Source organism: Pristiophorus japonicus, chromosome 5 (genome assembly GCF_044704955.1).
Source record: "Pristiophorus japonicus isolate sPriJap1 chromosome 5, sPriJap1.hap1, whole genome shotgun sequence".
Lineage (NCBI taxonomy): Eukaryota > Metazoa > Chordata > Chondrichthyes > Pristiophoridae > Pristiophorus > Pristiophorus japonicus.
The window spans coordinates 180,390,209-180,413,381 of NC_091981.1; the positions used below are offsets into that span (position 1 = coordinate 180,390,209).

Genomic DNA, 23,173 nt, shown 5'->3' on the forward strand with positions numbered 1-23,173 from the left:
AAAATACCATTTCAGAATTATTAATTGTCTGTTGCTAAAGCATAGATGAGAAATAACAGAGTGATTAAATTAATTGAAGGTTATTATAGATGTTACCTAAATTATGATGCCCAGAATGATATATAGACAAGGAAACACCATCAATTACTTAGTTCAGGCCTCAATAAAATACATTTAATCTAAGTACACATAATGCATTTATATTCAAAATCATTTCCCAAAATATACCTTCAAAAACAAATTACTTGTTGGTCACATACCCATGTAACATTAAGGATAATTGGCATGAGAAATCTTGACATATTTTCAACCCTATTGGAAATGATTAGACTTTAGCATTAATTTGCTGTTGTGATTAGAATGGTAAACTGTACCTTACCCCAGAACAGACTTTGATCCTTTTTCTTACAGGTACACCCAAAAGATAATTTTGGAGACTATAATTTCAGATGCATTCATTCATACAGTTATATCCATATCTTTACTTACCTATTCCTATTTATAATTCAGGCAACATCATAAAAAGGAGGATTCTTTTTATTCCAAAGACTCCATCAATTTCTTAAATTGGCCACTAGGGTTATACAAGAAAAAAATCCTCTGATTTTCTCTCAGGAAAAGGATCTACCTGTTGTGGTGCACTTAAAAATTCACTCAAGAGAAGTAAAGGATTTTAACTGAACTCTACATTCTGCGCTTCTGCTGTCAGAGCTTCAATACAACGTGTCACCAAGCCAGCTAAATTAAATTATCTTTATATAAGGAATGATATGTCAGTTTGACTGCATACTGGCAAGCAGGTCATGAGTTAGTCCCTCACTGCTAGTTGATGTACTAGACGATTAGATTAATGTACACTCAAACGCATAATGATTTGACCTGTATTTAAATCTGGGAATGTTCCAGAATCAACTTTGCCAATCTGTATTCCAGATGGATGATAGGATAGGGAACAGTCCATTTGACCTACCACGGCTCTCAAAGAAAGCTCATCCAGCATAGACCAAGCCTGGGGCGCTCCTGGGATGTACAACTCAAACCACTAAATGATACACTAACTCTCACAGCTATCGGCGCATTTTCCTCAATCACATCAAGAATTTTAATACTTACATTTACATAATTGGCATTAATGTAATCTTCTGATCCATCCAATACAACTCTTGTACCATCATCTGTACAAAAAGGGGCAAACAACATGTTGTTCTCAAACCTTTTTCTTTGACATTTCATGACAATCAAGAAAATTCAGATTTAGGGTTGAGTGGTTGGTTTTTAGTCCACCGAAAAATAAAGGGCTCAATTTTGCCCAAGCCCGTTTTCTGGCGTATTGCCAGCGTTACGCCCGTTTTTCTAGGCCAGAAATATTTTGCCAAAGTTTCCCCGATGTATAATCGTAATTTGGCACTGCGCAGCGTGTCCAATCGCCTTGGAGGTGGAGCCTACTGTCTGCCCTGAAAAAATGATGCTGCATCTTCTGCGCATGTGCAACAAAAAAAGTAGCGTTTTTGACATTATTTCAATGGACATGCATGCCCAGTACAGCTCTCGGTTGGCAATCGGCCATTTTTAAAGAGCCAATTGTGTGTGTAAAAAGGAGTGCTGTGTGAGAGCAATGGGAAAATCGGATCTGCAGCAATACATGATGCAACACGGTGCAAGGACCAAGAATTTCTTACGAGTGGAGGCACTCGTTACTGTGAATGAGACCAGATGGCAGGAGCTGGACACTAGCAGAGGTCAAATAAAAGTTCCACCTAAAGAAATGAAGAAACGCTGGAACCACGTTGCAGAAGATTACTGCGCAATGGTGACCACCACGAGATTTGGAGGCCAGTGCACAAAGAAGTGGCAGGACCTTAGGTCAAGTAGTTACTGTAAGTAATATTGTCATTTATTCAATGGAATTGCAATTGTAAATGTAAAACCTGTATATGTCCCACCCAGCAGAAAGACACCCTCTCTAAAGAGTTGAATTTTCATCTTTGCAGAGGAAGGTGGCACATAATAAAAGGGAAAGAACTCCACTAGGAGGAGGCCCAGCAAATCTGCAGCCACTGATACCCTTGGAAGAGAGAGTCGCTGCTTTGATGGATCCTGCCTGGAGAAAAGCAACCACCTCTGCACAAGCCTGGCCCACACTTGAGGGAGAGGGTAAGTCCTGAAAATTCCACAGTCTGCCTTTCCTAAATGTTAAGTATTGCGTGGGCTAGCCATGCTTCGGTTCATGTGGATGTCTCCATCAGCTACGTTTCGGTTGATGCAATGTGCTATCATTATATTTTGCAGAACTTGAGGCCAACCCTGATGATGCAGAAGATTCAGACGAGGATGAGCCTGAAGAGGAGAACATCTTACAGTCCCACCCTCCAGACCATGGGGTTGAGGGGGGAGGGGATGGAGATGGATGAAGCCCCCCTGTTTTACTGACTCTGGAGGAGGTGCGGCTGCCGCCCATTGAGGTGCCAGCCCCTTCCATGACGAATGGTTTGAGTGTTGGTGGGACATTCCATGGTTTCTTACCATCTGAGGCCACGGGTCCCAGTGGTGTGGTGCAGCAAGGCACACCCAGGGCCACACCTTCCAAGGCCACGGGTCCCAGTGGTGGGGTGCAGCGAGGCACACCCAGGGCCCCACCTTCCAAGGCCGCGGGTCCCAGTGGTGGAGTGGTGAGGAGGGGGAAGGAGAGCTCAGCAGTGCTCTCCTGAGGTGCAGGATCCAACAGATGTAATTCAGATGATGGCAATGAGTGCTGAGAACATTTACCTTACGCAATCACTCCTGGACACCATCAGTGGGGGTGGGTGATGAGTTGGCGGGACTGTCGGGAGAAGTAACAGCAATCTCACGAGGGGCCCAAGTTTCAGATGTCCTCCCAGAACGGCGCACTCTGAGAGGCCCGCCTATTTTTTCGAATAAAAAAAGCGCCTCAAACTTACCTTGCGATTCTCCGAGTCCAGCAGGCCTGTTTCACAGTCAATGCAACGCAACACAAGCAGCTGGGGGCGGAGCTACAGCCCTGCGCCAAAAAGAGTGCCGGCAGCTGCGCGCATGTGCAGTAGCTCCTGGCCCTCCCAGTGCGTCCTGTCTCCGGGCGACCTATCCCTGGCCGAAGGGATGTCGCCCCTATCCTAGGCCGAGTGGCCTGTCTGCCTCACTGTCCCTCGCCTCATCGCCACTGCCCTTATCTCCTCGGCAGCGGGGCCCGCTCGACCAGCAGCTCTTCGGCGGCGGACCCCACCCGAGCAGCACCTCTTCGGTGGAGGGGACTGCCCAAGCATCTCTTTGGCGGCAGGGCCCGCCCAGGCACCTCTTCGGCGGCGGGGCCCACCCAAGCACCTCGTTGGAGGGCTCCCGGTGCTGCAGCAGCTGAGTAGAAACTTTACATTTTTTTATTTATTGATTGATTTTTTATTTTTTATTTGATTGATTTATTGGTTGATTTATTGATTTATTTATCATTTATTATTGATGATGGCTCTTTATTGGTAAAAGTAAAGTGTTTAATGTTTGGTAAAATCCCCTAACTTCCCTCTAACTTCCCCTCCCCCCTATCTCTCGTTACCTGCGCCTAATTTATAAAGTGTAGGCAAGGTTTTTTTGAGCGTAGAAAAATCGACACTTACACCGTTCTAAGTTGTTTGGAGTAACTTTTCACTGCCTAAACTTGCAAAACAGGTGTAAGTGGCTGGTAACGCCCCCTCTTGAAAAAAAAACTGTACTAAAACAAAACTATTCTAACGAACTAGAACTGGAGCAAACTAAATGCCGAGAATTGCGATTTCTAAGATACTCCATACTAAACTAGTTGCTCAAAAAAAATAGGAGCAACTCGAGCCGAAACTTGGGCTCGAGAAACGGGAACGATGTCCGGCACCATGAGTGAGGGAATATCTCAGTCAGCTGACCATGAGGGAGGGAATGTCATGGGTAGCTGATGCGCTGTCAGTGAACATCAGGGAGGGAATGTCAGAGATGGTGCAAACACTATCAGTGAACATGAGGGAGGGATTGTTGCAGGTAGTTGAGACACTTTTGTTCAACAGGAGGGAGAGAATGTTGCAGTCGAGACACTGTCAGGGCGCATGAGGGACATAGCATGTTGGAGTTAGCTGCTGCAATAAGGGAACACGCTCAGACCCTGAGCACATTGAAAGAATCAACTGCCACCCCCACTCCAATCCCCACATCAGCCTCTGAAGATCCCAAGCCGGGCCCTCTACATTGCCGCCTCACCCCCGCCCCCAACATGTGTGCACTACCCGAGATCTTAGAAAGAATAAGCTTGGTACCAGCCCCAGAAACACTGCGCCGTCTGCGGGCAGGGGTTGAGTCACCAGGACCAAGCACAGCGGGTGGTCTTAGAATAAGGTGGAGGAGAGATGGGTGCAGCCTTTCTTTGCTGTTGTTATTATTATTGTTACTGTTGTAACTGTTCTCAAATTAAAAGATTTTTGTAAGTTATGTAAAGTTACAAGTTTAAAAGTTAGTAAGTGATCTTCGAATTTGGAAGTGATCGTAACTGAAAACATTAAAGTTTGATACAAGAATAATTTTATTAAAGTTAAGTTAAATACAAGGAACTGTTTGTTAAACTTTTGAGTAAAATATTTTTTTGCATTAAATCTGAATCATTTCCATTATTTGTTCGATTATTAACACAACCTTTGAAGTAAACAAGAATCATTTCCATCATTTGTTCCGTTAACACAACACAACATTACGGAATAAGGCCAAACAGTAAACATGGTCCATATGGAATAGTTGTCGCTGAGCCTTCAGGCAACAAAGCGTTCACGGATGAGCTGCTGGCGCAAGGCTCGAGCAATCGTTAAAGGGGCACGACGGCCCGCCCTCCTCCACCATCGTGCTTCGGGTTCAGGTACTTGCATGGCTTCCTCGTCCTCTGCATCTTCCTCATCATCATCATCATCATCATCATCAGCCACTCTCACCTCAGGTGGGTCCTCTCCTAAAAGCTGCTGCTGCCTCATGATGGCCAAGTTATGCACCATGTAGCAAACAACAGTGAACTGACCGACAATCTCAGGAGAGTACAGCAAGTAGCCTCCGGAATGCATCGGAAACGCTGTTTCAAGATGCCAATAGTGCTCTCTATATATGTCGCAATGTGCGACATGCTGTATTCACGGTCAGCTTCCGTCCGGGTTACGTGTAGGGGTGCCATGAGCCAGGTGACGAGGCCATACCCTTTGTCTCCCAATAGCCAGCTCTGCCCTTCTGGCTGCTGTTGAAACATGGTAAATATAACACTGTCGCGTAGGATGAACGCATCATCGGTGCTCCCAGGGTATCTTGCATCGACTGACATGATGCGATGCATGCCGTCATACACGAGCTGTCCATTAATGGAGTGGAAGCCTTTTCTGTTCCTGTACATCTCGGAATCCTCCAAAGGTGCTCGCAAGGTGATGTGGGTACAATCAATGAAGCCCTGTACCTTTGGGAAGCCAGCAAACCTGGAGCAGCCCACAGCCCTGTCACATAGAAAATAGGTACAGGAGTAGGCCATTCGGCCCTTCGAGCCTGCACCACCACTCAATATCATCGCTGATCATGCAACTTCAGTACCCCATTCCTGCTTTCTCTCCATACACCTTGATCCCTTTAGCCGTAAGGGCCACAGCTAACTCCCTTTTGAATATATCTAATGAACTGGCCTCAATAACTTTCTGCGGTCGGGAATTCCACAAGTTAATAACTCTCTGTGAAGAAGTTTCTCCTCATCTCGGTCCTAAATGGCTTACCCCTTATCCTTAGACTGTGTCCCATGGTTCTGGACTTCACCAACATCGGGAACATTCTTCCTGCATCTAACCTGTCCAATCCTGTCAGAATTTTATATGTTTCTATGAGATCCCTTCTCATTCTTCTAAATTCCAATGAATATAAGCCTAGTCGATCCAGTCTTTCTTTATAAGTCAGTCCTGCCATCCCGGGAATCAGTCTGGTGAACCTTTGCTGCACTCCCTCAATAGCAAAAATGTCCTTCCTCAAATTAGGAGACCAAAACTGAACACAATATTCAAGGTGTGGCCTCACCAATGCCCTGTACAACTGCAGTAAGACCGCCCTGCTCCTATACTCAAATCCTCGGGCTATGAAGGCCAACATGCCATTTGCCTTTTTCACCACCTGCTGTACCTGCATGACAACTTTCAATGACTGATGTACCTCCCCTTTTCTTAATCTGTCACCATTCAGATAATATTCTGCCTTCCTGTTTTTGCCATCAAAGTGGATAACCTCACATTTATCTACATTATACTGCATCTGCCATGCATTTGCCCACTCACCTAACCTGTCCAAGTCACCCTGCAGCCTCTTAGCATCCTCCTCACAGCTCACACTGCCACCCAGCTTAGTGTCATCTGCAAACTTGGAGATATTACATTCAATTCCTTTGTCTAAATCATTAATGTATATTGTAAATAGCTGGGGTTCCAGCACTGAACCTTGCGGTACCCCATCAGTCACTGCCTGCCATTCTGAAAATGACCCGTTTATTCCTACTCTTTGCTTCCTGTATGCCAACCAGTTCTCTATCCACATCAATACATTACCCCCAATACCATGTGCTTTAATTTTGCACACTAATCTCTTGTGTGGAATCTTGTCAAAAACCTTTTGAAAGTCCAAATACACCACATCCACTGGTTTTCCCTTGTCCACTCTACTGGTTACAGCCTCAAAAAATTCTAGAAGATTTGTCAAGCATGATTTCCCTTTCATAAATCCATGCCGACTTGGACTGCTCCTGTCACTGCTTTCCAAATGCGCTGCTATTACATCTTTAATAATTGATTCCAACATTTCCCGCACTACCTCTCTCCCTCCTTTTTTAAAAAGTGGGGTTACATTAGCCAACCTCCAATCCATAGGAACTGATCCAGAGTCTATAGAATGTTGGAAAATGACCACCAATGCATCCACTATTTCGAAGGCCACTTCCTTAGGTACTCAGGGATACTATCTGGCCCTGGGGACTTATCAGACTTCAATCCCATCAATCTTCTTAACACAATTTCCTGACTAATAAGGATTTCCTTCAGTTCCTCCTTCTCGCTAGACCCTCGGTCCCCTAGTATTTCCGCATTGCTTGGGTGGTCATGGGGAACTTTATGCCGCCATTCCTCCGTGCATATACGGCAGCTGTCACCTGCCGAATGCAAACATGTATTGCACGTTGAGAGATGGCACACACATCCCCAGTTGTAGTTTGAAACAATCCGGAGGCATAGAATAAAAGTGCAGCTCCAATCTTCACTTCTACTGACAAAGCAGTCCTCCTAAATTGCAGGTCTGCTTTCACCAACTCACAGATCTCAGTTACAACTTCTTTGCGGAAACGCAGCCTTCTGACACAGTCTGCATCATTCAGGTGCAGGTACGAACGCCTGTCTCGATATACCCGAGGTGGGTAAGGCCTCCTGCCCAGCAACCTACGGGCTCTGATGTCCCTCGAACGATGACGTTGAATCAATAGTCTCTTACGTAGCACCATAATGCAGAAGGCTCGCACAAGGCATGACATTGTGCGTATTGCCCCCATACTTAAATTTTACCTTTGCAAGAAGCTCAAAACAGCAGGATGGCAGGCAGGACCAGGTTCTCTCTTCTCTTTCCCCAAGGTTGGTATGCATGGACCACACCCAGGTCTTGTGACTTCTCCTCCCCAATCTAATTGCAGTCTTGTGACTTTTCCCCTTCTCTCCCCCCTCCCGCCCCCCCATCACATTGCAGTCTTGTGCCTAGTGCAGTAGCCTTCCGATTGCAACCTCCCTCCCTGGGCTCAGTGCAGCAGCCTTCCGATCGCCACCTCCCTCCCCGGTCTCAGTGCAAAAGCCTTCCGATCGCCATCTCTCTCCATCCCTGGGCTTGTTTTCTAGCCGAGCCCCGAGCCCGTGTCCGGGGCCCCCCTCCAGCCCTGCTTGAAGATGTTCAGTGGTGGCGTGTAAGTAAAAAAAAACTTCAGAAATCCAAGAAACTTCCATGTTCTCCGTTGAAAGGTAAAAAAAGTTGAACCTTATTACTGATTTTTCAAGTGTTAAGAGATTCCCTCCAAAAACTTTGATGAAAAACAATGGCGTCTTTCAGCACCGATTTTTCAATGTGTGCTGCTTTCTATTAACTCACCAGAAGGTATTTCGGGAGTGGCCAGATACGCCGACCAAGGATAAAAATTTGGGGGGCAAACTGTAAAAAATGCTAAAAACTGGCGCAGACATGAGGGAACGTCAGACTATGACGTCAAAAAAACCTAATGTAGAAAAATTGTAACTAAACCAGTTATGCTGGCGCAGATTCCAGGGGGGAAACTTTGAATTAAATAGTTACGCCAGAAAAAAGGGCGCGTGTCCAAAAAACACCACAAATGACCCGGAAAATTGAGCCCAAATTGACTTGAGGTTTAGCAGAAAATGCATTATCTACATAAATTCGGCAAGAAACAAGTATTTCGCACTCACATGGCAATACATCTTTGTATCTGTTTTTGTCCATATTTTTTGGCATCTTTGCATATGTGATAGCCAATCCAGGTTTTTTCCTGTACAGTTGCTAGAAAATGAAGATGAAAAGTATTAGTTCCCACTTGGCTGCTGAATTTTCACTTTTATTTGTTTTTTTCCAATGTCAAGCTTGCTGATAGTTTCAGTACCTTTCCTGCTGTGATCCGTATTTCGTTTTCAACCTCTTAGTATAGGATACAACAGTGTTTCCCTTAAGGATTCCCCCTTACCTTGTTTTGAAGAGGAAGAAGAAAAGGATAAGCAGCAGCAATACAGGGCAGTCTTGCGGCAAGCCTCCTTAAGCCCTTTTGTCTCATCATAAGATGTATTGCTGACACTTCTGTAGGCAGCTATTACCCCACAGGCTAGATCTGTCTGCATCATCTCAGTCTGACAAACATTAAAATCCTTTTACCTTAGCATGTTGTTGATTCCATGTGGTTTTTCATGTTTAGAGTACATAAGAACATAAAAATTAGGAACAGGAGTAGGCCATCTAGCCCCTCGAGCCTGCTCCACCATTCAACAAGATCATGGCTGATCTGGCCGTGGACTCAGCTCCATTTACCCGCCCGCTCCCCATAACCCTTAATTCCCTTATTGGTTAAAAATCTATCTATCTGTGATTTGAATACATTCAATGAGCTAGCCTCAACTGCTTCCTTGGGCAGAGAATTCCACAGATTCACAACCCTCTGGGAGAAGAAATTCCTTCTCAACTCGGTTTTAAATTGGCTCCCCCGTATTTTGAGGCTGTGCCCCCTAGTTCTAGTCTCCCAGACCAGTGGAAACAAACTCTCTGCCTCTATCTTGTCTATCCTTTTCATTATTTTAAATGTTTCTATAAGATCACCCCTCATCCTTCTGAACTCCAACGAGTAAAGATCCAGTCTACTCAATCTATCATCATAAGGTAACATCCTCATCTCCGGAATCAGCCGAGTGAATTGTCTCTGTACCCACTCCAAAGCTAGTATATCCTTCCTCGAGTAAGGTGACGAAAACTGCACGCAGTACTCCAGGTGCGACATCACCAATACCTTGTACAGTTGCAGCAAGACTTCCCTGCTTTTGTACTCCATCCCTCTCGCAATGAAGGCCAACATTCCATTCGCATTCCTGATTACCTGCTGCACCTGCAAATAACTTTTTGGGATTCATGCACAAGGACCCCCAGGTCCCTCTGCACCGCAGCATGTTGTAATTCCTCCCCATTCAAATAATATTCCCTTTTACTGTTTTTTTTTCCAAGGTGGATGACCTTACATTTTCCGACATTGTATTCCATTTGCCAAACCTTAGCCCATTCGCTTAACCTATCTAAATCTCTTTGCAGCCTCTCTGTGTCCTCTACACAACCCGCATTCCCACTAATCTTTGTGTCATTTGCAAATTTTGTTACACTACACTCTGTCCCCTCATCCAGGTCATCTATGTATATTGTAAACAATTATGGTCCCAGCACCGATCCCTGTGGCACACCAGTAACCATCGATTCCCAACCCAAAAAGGACCCATTTATCCCGGCTCTCTGCTTTCTGTTAGCCAGCCAATTCTCGATCCATGCTAATACATTTCCTCTGACTCCACATCTTCTGCAGTAACATTTTGTGTGGCACCTTATCGAATGCCTTTTGGAAATCTAAATACACCACATCCATCGGTACACCTCTATCCACCATGCTCGTTATATCCTCAAAGAATTCCAGTAAATTAGTTAAACATGATTTCCTCTTCATGAATCCATGTTGCGTCTGCTTGATTGCACTATTCCTATCTAGATGTCCCGCTATTTCTTCCTTAATGATAGCTTCAAGCATTTTCCCCACTACAGATGTTAAACTAACCGGCCTATAGTTACCTGCCTTTTGTCTGCCCCCTTTTTTAAACAGAGGCGTTACATTAGCTGCTTTCCAATCTGCTGGTACCTCCCCAGAGTCCAGAGAATTTTGGTAGATTATAACCAATGCATCTGCTATAACTTCCGCCATCTCTTTTAATACTCTGGGATGCATTTCATCAGGACCAGGGGACTTGTCTACCTTGAGTCCCATTAGCCTGTCCAGCACTACCCGCCTAGTGATAGTGATTATCTCAAGGTCCTCCCTTCCCACATTCCCGTGACCAGCAATTTCTGGCATGGTTTTTGTGTCTTCCACTGTGAAGACCGAAGCAAAATAATTGTTTAAGGTCTCAGCCATTTCCACATTTCCCATTATTAAATCCCCCTTCTCATCTTCTAAGGGACCAACATTTACTTTAGTCACTCTTTTCCGTTTTATATATCTGTAAAAGCTTTTACTATCTGTTTTTATGTTTTGCGCAAGTTTATTTTCCTAATCTATCTTTCCTTTCTTTATTGCTTTCTTAGTCATTCTTTGCTGTCGTTTAAAATTTTCCCAATCTTCTAGTTTCCCATTAATCTTGGCCACCTTATACGCATTATTTTTTAATTTGATACTCTCCTTTATTTCCTTGGTTACCCATGGCTGGTTATCCCTTCTCTTATCACCCTTCTTTTTCACTGCAATATATTTTTGTTGAGCACTATGAAAGAGCTCCTTAAAAGTCCTCCACTGTTCCTCAATTGTGCCACCGTTTAGTTTGTGTGTCCAGTCTACTTGAGCCAACTCTGCCCTCATCCCACTGTAGTCCCCTTTGTTTAAGCATAGCACGCTCGTTTGAGACACTACTTCATCACCCTCAACCTGTATTACAAATTCAACCATACTGTGATCACTCATTCCGAGAGGATCTTTTACTAGGAGATCGTTTATTATTCCTGTCTCATGACACAGGACCAGATCTAAGATCGCTTGCTCCCTTGTAGGTTCTGTAACATACTGTTACAGGTGAAGGGTCCACAGCCAGTTAGGGAATGGAAGACCAGCAGGAAAAGCAGTGCAAGGAAGGTAGTGCAGGGGTCCCCTGCGGTCATCCTCCTGCAAAATAGATACACCGTTTTGAGTACTGTTGAGGGGGATGACTCATCAAGGGAGGGCAGCAGCAGCCACGTTTATGGCACCGTGGCTGGCTCTGCTGCACAGGAGGGCAGGAAAAAGAGTGGGAGAGCAATAGTGATAGGGGATTCGATTGTAAGGGGAATAGATAGGCGTTTCTGCGGTCGCAACCGAGACTCCAGGATGGTATGTTGCCTCCCTGGTGCAAGGGTCAAGGATGTCTCGGAGCAGGTGCAGGACATTCTGAAAAGGGAGGGTGAACAGCCAGTTGTCGTGGTGCACATTGGTACCAATGATATAGGTAAAAAAGGGATGAGGTCCTATGAGACGAATTTAAGGAGCTAGGAGCTAAATTAAAAGATAGCACCTCAAAAGTAGTAATCTTGGGATTGCTACCAGTGCCACATGCTAGTCAGAGTAGGAATCGCAGGATAGCTCAGATGAATACATGGCATGAGCAGTGGTGCAGTAGGGAGGGATTCAAATTCCTGGGGCATTGGAACCGGTTCTGGGGGAGGTGGGACGAGTACAAACCGGACGGTCTGCACCTGGGCAGGACCGGAACCAATGTCCTAGGGGGAGTGTTTGCGAGTGCTGTTGGGGAGGAGTTAAACTAATGTGGCAGGGGGATGGGAACCAATGCAGGGAGACAGAGGGAAACAAAAAGGAGAGAAAAGCAAAAGACAGAAAGGAGATGAGTAAAAGTAGAGGGCAGAGAAACCCAAGGCAAAAAACAAAAAGTGCCACTGAATATAAAGGGGCTGCAGGAGGGGTCAAAACTAAAAATCATGGTTTAAAAACTAGCATTAAAATACTCTACCTAAACGCACGCACCATTTGAGTTGACGGCACAAATCATTACAAATGGGTATGATTTGGTGGCCATTACAGAAACATGGTTGCAGGGTGGCCAAGATTGGGAATTAAACATACAGGGGTATCTGACGATTCGGAAAGATAAACAAGAAAGGAAAGGAGGTGGGGTAGCTCTGTTAATAAAGGATGATATCAGGGCAGTTGTGAGAGACGATATTGGCTCGAATGAACAAAATGTTGAATCATTGTGGGTGGAGATTAGAGATAGTAAGGGGAAAAAGTCACTGGTGGGCGTAGTTTACAGGTTCCCAAATAATAACTTCACGGTGGGGCGGGCAATAATCAAGGGAATAATGGAGGCATGTGAAAAGGGAACGGCAGTGGTCATGGGGGGATTTTAACCTACATATCGATTGGTCACATCAAATCGCACGGGGTAGCCTGGAGGAGGAATTCATAGAATGCATACGGGATTGTTTCTTAGAACAGTATGTTACAGAACCTACAAGGGAGCAAGCTATCTTAGATCTGGTCCTGTGTAATGAGACAGGAAAAATAAACGATCTCCTAGTAAAAGATCCTCTCGGAATGAGTGATCACAGTATGGTTGAATTTGTAATACAGATTTAGGGTGAGGAAGTTGTGTCAGAAACGAGCGTACTATGCTTAAACAAAGGGGACTACAGTGGAATGAGAGCAGAGTTGGCTAAAGTAGACTGGACACACAGACTAAACGGTGGCACAATTGAGGAACAGTGGAGGACTTTTAAGGAGCTCTTTCATAGTGCTCAACAAAAATATATTCCAGTGAAAAAGAAGGGCGGTAAGAGAAGGGATAACCAGCTGTGGATAACCAAGGAAATAAAGGAGAGTATCAAATTAAAGACCAATGCGTATAAGGTGGCCAAGGTTAGTGGGAAAATAGAAGATTGGGAAAATTTTAAACGACAGCAAAGAATGACTAAGAAAGCAATAAAGAAAGGAAAGACAGATTACGAAGGTAAACTTGCGCAAAACATAAAAACAGATAGTAAAAGCTTTTACAGATGTATAAAACGGAAAAGAGTGACTAAAGTAAATGTTGGTCCCTTAGAAGATGAGAAGGGGGATTTAATAATGGGAAATGTGGAAATGGCTGAGACCTTAAACAATTATTTTGCTTCGGTCTTCACAGTGGAAGACACAGAAACCATGCCAGAAATTGCTGGTCACAGGAATGTGGCGAGGACCTTGAGACAATCACTATCACATGGGGGGTAGTGCTGGAAAGGCTAATAGGACTCAAGGTAGACAAGTCCCCTGGTCCTGATGAAATGCATCCCAGGGTATTAAAAGAGATGGCGGAAGTTATAGCAGATGCATTGGTTATAATCTACCAAAATTCTCTGGACTCTGGGGAAGTACCAGCGGATTGGAAAGCAGCTAATGTAACGCCTCTGTTTAAAAAAGGGGGCAGACAAAAGGCAGGTAACTATAGGCCGGTTAGTTTAACATCTGTAGTGGGGAAAATGCTTGAAACTATCATTAAGGAAGAAATAGTGGGACATCTAGATAGGAATAGTGCAATCAAGCAGACGCAGCATGGATTCATGAAGGGGAAATCATGTTTAACTAATTTAGTGGAATTCTTTGAGGATATAACGAGCATGGTGGATAGAGGTGTACCGATGGATGTGGTGTATTTAGATTTCCAAAAGGCATTCGATAAGGTGCCACACAAAAGGATACTGCAGAAGATAGAGGTACATGGATTCAGAGGAAATGTATTAGCATGGATAAAGAATTGGCTGGCGAACAGAAAGCAGAGAGTCGGGATAAATGGGTCCTTTTCGGGCTGGAAATCGGTGGTTAGTGGTGTGCCAAAGGGATCGGTGCTGGGACCACAACTGTTTACAATATACATATATGACCTGGAAGAGGGGACAGAGTGTCGTGTAACAAAATTTGCAGATGACACAAAGATTCGTGGGAAAGCGGGTTGTGTAGAGGACACAGAGAGGCTGCAAAGAGATTTAGATAGATTAAGCGAATGGGCTAAGGTTTGGCAGATGGAATACAATGTCGGAAAATGTGAGGTCATCCACCTTGGAAAAAAAAACAGTAAAAGGGAATATTATTTGAATGGGGAGAAATTACAACATGCTGAGGTGCAGAGGGACCTGGGGGTCCCAAAAAGTTAGATTGCAGGTGCAGCAGGTAATCAGGAAGGTGAATGGAATGTTGGCCTTCATTATGAGAGGGATGGAGTACAAAAGCAGGGTGGTCCTGCTGCAACTGTATAGGGTATTGGTGAGGCCACACCTGAAGTACTGCGTGCAGTTTTGGTCACCTTACTTAAGGAAAGATATACTGGCTTTGGAGGGGGTACAGAGACGATTCACTGGGCTGATTCCGGAGATGAGGGGGGTTATCTTATGATGATAGATTGAGTAGACTGGGTCTTTACTCATTGGAGTTCAGAAGGATGAGGGGTGATCTTATAGAAACATTTAAAATAATGAAAGGGATAGACAAGATAGAGGCAGAGAGGTTGTTTCCACTGGTAGGGGAGACGAGAACCAGGGGGCACAGCCTCAAAATACGGGGGAGCCAATTTAAAACCGAGTTGAGAAGGAATTTCTTCTCCCAGAGGGTTGTGAATCTGTGGAATTCTCTGCCCAAGGAAGCAGTTGAGGTTAGCTCATTGAATGTATTCAAGTCACAGATAGATAGATTTTTAACCAATAAGGGAATTAAGGGTTACGGGGAACGGGCGGGTAAGTGGAGCTGAGTCCACGGCCCGATCAGCCATGATCTTGTTGAATGGCGGAGCACGCTCGAGGGGCTAGATGGCCTACTCCTGTTCCTAATTCTTATGTTCTTATGTTCTTATGTTCGAAGAAACAATCCCGTATGCATTCTATGAATTCCTCCTCAAGGCTACCCTGTGCGATTTGATTTGACCAATCGATATGTAGGTTAAAATCCCCCATGATTACTGCCGTTCCTTTTTCACATGCCTCCATTATTCCCTTGATTATTGTCCGCCCCACCATGAAGTTATTATTTGGGGGCCTATAAACTACGCCCACCAGTGACTTTTTCCTCTTACTATCTCTAATCTCCACCCACAACAATTCAACATTTTGTTCATTAGAGCCAATATCATCTCTCACAACTGCCCTGATATCATCCTTTATTAACAGAGCTACCCCACCTCCTTTCCCTTCTTGTCTATCCTTCCGAATTGTCAGATACCCTTGTATGTTTAATTCCTAGTCTTGGCCACCCTGCAACCATGTTTCTGTAATGGCCACCAAATCATACCCATTTGTAATGATTTTTGCCGTCAACTCATTTACTTTATTTCGAATGCTTCGTGCGTTTAGGTAAAGTGTTTTAATACTAGTTTTTAAACCATGATTTTTAGTTTTGACCCCTCCTGCAGCCCCTTTATATTCATACATATTGTCCCTTCCTATCACCTTGTGGTCGACACTTACCCCAGTGCTACTCTACTCTGTTGCCTCCTGCCTTTTGCATTCTTTCTTGGGGTCCTGTTCATCTGAGCTCTCACCACTCTAACTTGCTCAGAGCCCTCTCCTGGGTTCCGAATACTCCTCGCATTGAGGCACCGAGCTTTCAGACTTGCCTTTTTATTACACTTTGACCCTTTAGAATTTTGCTGTACAGTGGCCCTTTTTGTTTTTTGCCTTGGGTTTCTCTGCCCTCCACTTTTACTCATCTCCTTTCTGTCTTTTGCTTCTGTCTCCATTTTGTTTCCCTCTGTCTCCCTGCATTGGTTCCCATCCCCCTGCCATATTAGTTTAAAGGTGTTAATTAGTCTATTAATGTGATACAACTATTGATTTTTCCTTATACTGTAGTAATATTAACCTTTAACCCTTGTCTGTTAAGCAGGAAAGTTTGTCAAGTTAAAGTACCACTGGGTTATTGAGTCATGGGTGACCCTGCAGCAGTGAACATAATATAAGAACATAAGAATTAGGAACAGGAGTAGGCCATCTAGCCCCTTGAGCCTGCTCCGCCATTCAAAAAGATCATGGCTGATCTGGCCGTGGACTCAGGTCCACTTACCCGCCCGCTCCCCATACCCCTTAATTCCCTTATTGGTTAAAAATTTATCTATCTGTGATTTGAATACATTCAATGAGCTAGCCTCAACTGCTTCCCTGGGCAGAGAATTCCACAGATTCACAACCCTCTGGGAGAAGAAATTCCTTCTCAACTCAGTTTTAAATTGGCTCCCCCGTATTTTGAGGTTGTGCCCCCTAGTTCTGGTCCCCCTGACTAGTGGAAACAACCTCTCTGCCTCTATCTTGTCTATCCCTTTCATTATTTTAAATGTTTCTATAAGATCACCCCTCATCCTTCTGAACTCCAACGAGTAAAGACCCAGTCTACTCAATCTATCATCATAAGGTAACCCCCTCATCTCCGGAATCAGCCTCGTGAATCGTCTCTGTACCCCCTCCAAAGCTAGTATATCCTTCCTTAAGTAAGGTGACCAAAACTGCACGCAGTACTTCAGGTGCGGCCTCACCAATACCCTGTACAGTTGCAGCAGGACCTCCCTGCTTTTGTACTCCATCCCTCTCATAATGAAGGCCAACATTCCATTCGCCTTCCTGATTACCTGCTGTACCTGCAAACTAACTTTTTGGGATTCATGCACAAGGACCCCCAGGTCCCTCTGCACCACAACATGTTGTAATTTCTCCCCATTCAAATAATATTCCCTTTTACTGTTTTTTTTTCCAAGGTGGATGACCTCACATTTTCCTCCATTGTATTCCATCTGCCAAACCTTAGCCCATTCGCTTAACCTATCTAAATCTCTTTGCAGCCTCTCTGTGTCCTCTACACAACCCGCTTCCCCACTAATCTTTGTGCCATCTGCAAATTTTGTTACACTACACTCTGTCCCCTCCTCCAGGTCATCTATGTATATTGTAAACAGTTGTGGTCCCAGCACCGATCCCTGTGGCACACCACTAACCACCGATTTCCAACCTGAAAAGGACCCATTTATCCCAACTCTCTGCTTTCTGTTAGCCAGCCAATTCTCTATCCATGCTAATACATTTCCGCTGACTCCGCGTACTTTTATCTTCTGCGGTAACCTTTTGTGTGGCACCTTATCGAATGCCTTTTGGAAATCTAAATACACCATATCCATCGGTACACCTCTATCCACCATGCTCGTTATATCATCAAAGAATTCCAGTAAATTAGTTAAACATGATTTCCCCTTCATGAATCCATGTTGCGTCTGCTTGATTGCACTATTCCTATCTAGATGTCCCGCTATTTCTTCCTTAATGATAGCTTCAAGCATTTTCCCCACTACAGATGTTAAACTAACAGGCCTATAGTTACCAGCCTTTTGTCTGCCCCCTTTTTTAAACAGAGGCGTTACATTAGCTGCTTTCCAATCCACTGGTACCTCCCCAGAGTCCAGAGAATTTTGGTAGATTATAACCAATGCATCTGCTATAACTTCTGCCATCTCTTTTAATACCCTGGGATGCATTTCATCAGGACCAGGGGACTTGTCTACCTTGAGTCCCATTAGCCTTTCCAGCACTACCCCCCTAGTGATAGTGATTGTCTCAAGGTCCTCCCTTCCCACATTCCCGTGACCAGCAATTTTTGGCATGGTTTTTGTGTCTTCCACTGTGAAGACCGAAGCAAAATAATTGTTTAAGGTCTCAGCCATTTCCACATTTCCCATTACTAAATCCACCTTCTCATCTTCTAAAGGACCAACATTTACTTTAGTCACTCTTTTCCTTTTCAGTGGTCAGTTTCAGAATTAAATAAGAGGCTTAATTATTGAATTATTTGATAAGTGTGGACAAACAGTTTGTTCTGCAAAGGAAAACATCTTTTTAAATTGGGGTTTCTGTGGAAGCAAGAGATTGACTGGTAAGAAATAGAATCAAAGACAGATGTACAATTTTCAATTGATGCCATAGCAATTATGTGTAAGAAGAGTGAAACTATCCGTCAGATAACAAAGTCTGTACCAGTCTATGGAAAAAAATAACTCGTTAAATAAGGAAAACAAAAGTTATTAATGAAGGAGAAGTCAATTAAATGCTTTTTATATGGAGTTGTATTTTAACTTTTATATAATTATGTAATGCCAAATTGTGTGGATTGTTATGTAAGAGAAATGTAAACAAATTGTTTGTTTGTAATGTGTCTTAGGATTCAAAAAGGCCTAAGATACTGCGTTCAGAATTGTAACATGTTAGAATCCCCATCCAACCATCATTAGGCCTGGTTTTAAGCAATGTTCCCTCTAATATTTTTATTGTGTGTACAGCCCATTCAGTTTCGTGCATGTGCAAAATTTAACATTGGAAAAGCTGGACCTGCAGTTGTGTGGCCGCGCAGCTTAGAGGGAATGTTGGTTGTAAGTGCTACCTTTTCAGTGCATATTTAAGTACTGCTGCATGTGCTGTATACTTAATAATTCTATGTTACCTGATTGTTGGTAGAATCTTATTAATTGAGGGGTAAATTATAAATGAGAACCCCTTCTCTAAACTAGCATGGTCAAATTCTTACAACAGTCCATCACTAATGCACTGGACATACAACTTGCATTTATATAACATATTGAACATAGAAAAACATCCCAAGGTGCTTCATAGAGGCAAAATCAGACAAATATGAACATCAAACCAAAGGAGGAGCTATTGGGAGGGCAGACAAAAAGCTTGGTCAAATAATTTTAAGGAACGTCTTAAAGGAAAAGAGGGGAGGGGAAAGGCAGAGGTTCTTAAACAGGGAATTCTACAGCATGGAGCCTAGATGACTGAAGGCATGTTGAGGGATAGGGGGCTGCACAAGAGGAAGGGAAAAAGTTAGTACAAAATTAAGGGGACCAGGTTGGAAAGGAGCAGATTTCAGAACAATAAGGAATGAACTAACTGAGGTGAGATGGAAAGAAACATTGGCAGACAGGACTGTAGATCAATAATTGGAGATTTTTAAAAAGGAGATTACAATGTGCAGAATGAATATTTTATACTACAAAAAAAGGCATCTTCAAGTTTCAGAATATTACTGATCAAAACAAATTAAAATTTAAGATGAGGGCATGTAGGCTTACAAGTATGATAATACAAGAAAATAAAAAAACATTGAAAAAAGACTTTATATAGCACCTTTCACGACCACCGGACATCACAAAGCGCTTTGCAGCCAATTAAGTACTGTTGTAATGTGGTAAACACGACAGCCAATTTGCGCACAGCAAGCTCCCACAAACAGCAATGTGATAATGATCAGATAATCTGTTTTTGTTATGTTGATTAAGAGATAAATATTGGCCAGGACACCGGTGTTAATTCCCCTGCTCTTCTTCAAAATAGTGCCATGGGATTGTTTACGTCCACCTGAAAAAGATGGGGCCTCGGTTTAACGTCTCATCCGAAAGACGGCACCTCCAACAGTGCAGCCCTCCCTCAGCATTGCACTGGTGTCAGCCTCGATTATGTGCTCAAGTCCCTGGAGTGGGACTTGAACCCACAACCTTCTGATTCAGAGGCGCAAGTGCTACCCACTGAGCCACAGCTGACACTCTGAAATTTTCAGATGACACAAAACTTGGAAGTGTAACTTCAAGGCATAGACAGACTGGTGGAATGGGCAGACACATGGCAGATGAAATTCAATGCAGAAAAGTGTGAGGTGGTACATTTTGCTAAGAATGAGGAGAGCCAGTATAATTTTAAAGTGGGTACAAGACAATGAAGAAAGGGATAATGAAGGGAAGGAGGGAGTATGATAAAAATAAATCTCGAATCATTTCAAAAAGAACAGTAAGGTACCCTACAAATATCTCAGTAATGGGAGAACTGTTAAATGAGACTCCTGAGAGATAAGGGTAGTGAGTTAGTAGAATATACTTAGCAAGTACTTTTCTTCAGTCTTAAAAAAAGAGAAGGCTATTGGGGAGAAGATAAATCCTGAACTGGTTAAAAGTGATATGCTCCTCCTGTACCATGTGGGAACTCGGGGACACTTCCGGTGTCCCTGGGCGCTACGTGTGCAGGAAGTGTATCCGCCTCGAGCTCTTGACGGTCCGCGTTGCAGAATTGGAGCTGAGGGTGGATTCACTCTGGAGCATCCACGATGCTGAGAATGACGTGAGTATCACGTGTAGTGAGTTGGTCTTACCGCAGGAGAAGGGTCCACAGCCAGATAGGGAATGGAAGACCAGCAGGAAGAGCAGTGCAAGAAAGATAGTGCAGGGGTCCCCTGTGGTCATCCCCCTGCAAAACAGATACACTGCTTTGAGTACTGTTGGGGAGGATGACTCATCAGGGGAGGGCAGCAGCAGCCAAGTTCATGGCACCGTAGGTGGCTCTGCTGCAAAGGAGGGCAGGAAAAAGAGTGGGAGCGCGATAGTGATAGGGGATTCGATGGTGAGGGGAATAGATAGGCGTTTCTGCGGACGCAACCGAGACTCCAGGATGGTATGTTGCCTCCCTGGTGCAAGGGTCAAGGATGTCTCGGAGCGGGTGCAGGACATTCTGAAATGGGAGGGAGAACAGCCAGTTGTCGTGGTGCACATTGGTACCAACGACATAGGTAAAAAAAGGGATGAGGTCCTACGAAAAGAATTTAAGGAGCTAGGAGCTAAATTAAAAAGTCGGACCTCAAAAGTAGTAATCTCGGGATTGCTACCAGTGCCACGTGCTAGTCAGAGTAGGAATCGCAGGATAGCGCAGATGAATACATGGCTTGAGCAGTGGTGCAGCAGGGAGGGATTCAAATTCTTGGGGCATTGGAACCGGTTCTGGGGGAGGTGGGACCAGTACAAACCGGACGGTCTGCACCTGGGCAGGTCCGGAACCAATGTCCTAGGGGGAGTGTTTGCTAGTGCTGTTGGGGAGGAGTTAAACTAATATTGCAGGGGGATGGGAACCTATACAGGGAGACAGAGGGAGACAAAAATGAGGCAAAAGCAAAAGACAGAAAGGAGATGAGGAAAAGTGGAGGGCAGAGAAACTCAAGGCAAAGAACAAAAAGGGCCACTGTACAGCAAAATTCTAAAAGGACAAAGGGTGTTAAAAAAGCAAGCCTGAAGGCTTTGTGTCTTAATGCAAGGAGTATCCGCAATAAGGTGGATGAATTAACTGTGCAAATAGATGTTAACAAAAATGATGTGATTGGGATTACGGAGACGTGGCTCCAGGATGATCAGGGCTGGGAACTCAACATCCAGGGGTATTCAACATTCAGGAAGGATAGAATAAAAGGAAAAGGAGGTGGGGTAGCATTGCTGGTTAAAGAGGAGATTAATGCAATAGTTAGGAAAGACATTAGCTTGGATGATGTGGAATCTATATGGGTAGAGCTGCAGAACACTAAAGGGCAAAAATCGTTAGTGGGAGTTGTGTACAGACCTCCAAACAGTAGTAGTGATGTTGGGGAGGGCATCAAACAGGAAATTAGGAGTGCATGCAATAAAGGTGCAGCAGTTATAATGGGTGACTTTAATATGCACATAGATTGGGCTAGCCAAACTGGAAGCAATACGGTGGAGGAGGATTTCCTGGAATGCATAAGGGATGGTTTTCTAGACCAATATGTCGAGGAACCAACTAGGGGGGAGGCCATCTTAGACTGGGTGTTGTGTAATGAGAGAGGATTAATTAGCAATCTCATTGTGCGAGGCCCCTTGGGGAAGAGTGACCATAATATGGTGGAATTCTGCATTAGGATGGAGAATGAAACAGTTAATTCAGAGACCATGGTCCAGAACTTAAAGAAGGGTAACTTTGAAGGTATGAGGCATGAATTGGCTAAGATAGATTGGCTAATGATACTTAAGGGGTTGACTGTGGATGGGCAATGGCAGACATTTAGAGACCGCATGGATGAATTACAACAATTGTACATTCCTGTCTGGCGTAAAAATAAAAAAGGGAAGGTGGCTCAACCGTGGCTATCTAGGGAAATCAGGGATAGTATTAAAGCCAAGGAAATGGCATACAAATTGGCCAGAAATAGCAGCGAACCTGGGGACTGGGAGAAATTTAGAACTCAGCAGAGGAGGACAAAGGGTTTGATTAGGGCAGGGAAAATGGAGTACGAGAAGAAGCTTGCAGGGAACATTAAGGCGGATTGCAAAAGTTTCTATAGGTATGTAAAGAGAAAAAGGTTAGTAAAGACAAACGTAGGTCCCCTGCAGTCAGAATCAGGGGAAGTCATAACGGGGAACAAAGAAATGGCAGACCAATTGAACAAGTACTTTGGTTCAGTATTCACTAAGGAGGACACAAACAACCTTCCGGATATAAAAGTGGTCAGAGGGTCTATTAAGGAGGAGGAACTGAGGGAAATCTTTATTAGTCGGGAAATTGTGTTGGGGAAATTGATGGGATTGAAGGCCGATAAATCCCCAGGGCCTGATGGACTGCATCCCAGAGTACTTAAGGAGGTGGCCTTGGAAATAGCGGATGCATTGACAGTCATTTTCCAACATTCCATTGACTCTGGATCAGTTCCTATCGAGTGGAGGGTAGCCAATGTAACCCCACTTTTTAAAAAAGGAGGGAGAGAGAAAGCAGGGAATTATAGACCGGTCAGCCTGACCTCAGTAGTGGGTAAAATGATGGAATCAATTATTAAGGATGTCATAGCAGCGCATTTGGAAAATGGTGACATGATAGGTCCAAGTCAGCATGGATTTGTGAAAGGGAGATCATGCTTGACAAATCTTCTGGAATTTTTTGAGGATGTTTCCAATAAAGTGGACAAAGGAGTACCAGTTGATGTGGTATATTTGGACTTTCAGAAGGCTTTCGACAAGGTCCCACACAGGAGATTAATGTGCAAAGTTAA

General features: G+C 44.1%; 1 protein-coding gene across 6 annotated transcripts in view; it reads right to left on the bottom strand.

Annotated features, from left to right (window-relative positions):
• Positions 1-23,173, bottom strand: part of LOC139264534 (tyrosine-protein phosphatase non-receptor type 3-like) — a 418,869-nt gene that overhangs the window by 92,217 nt on the left and 303,479 nt on the right. For all 6 annotated transcript variants that reach the window (XM_070881143.1, XM_070881141.1, XM_070881142.1 and 3 more), the window contains 2 exons: positions 8,490-8,580; positions 1,114-1,175 (listed from right to left, as the gene is read on the bottom strand). In XM_070881143.1, coding sequence (XP_070737244.1) covers positions 1,114-1,175; positions 8,490-8,580 — 153 coding nt within the window. The remainder of the gene's footprint in view (positions 1-1,113; positions 1,176-8,489; positions 8,581-23,173) is intronic.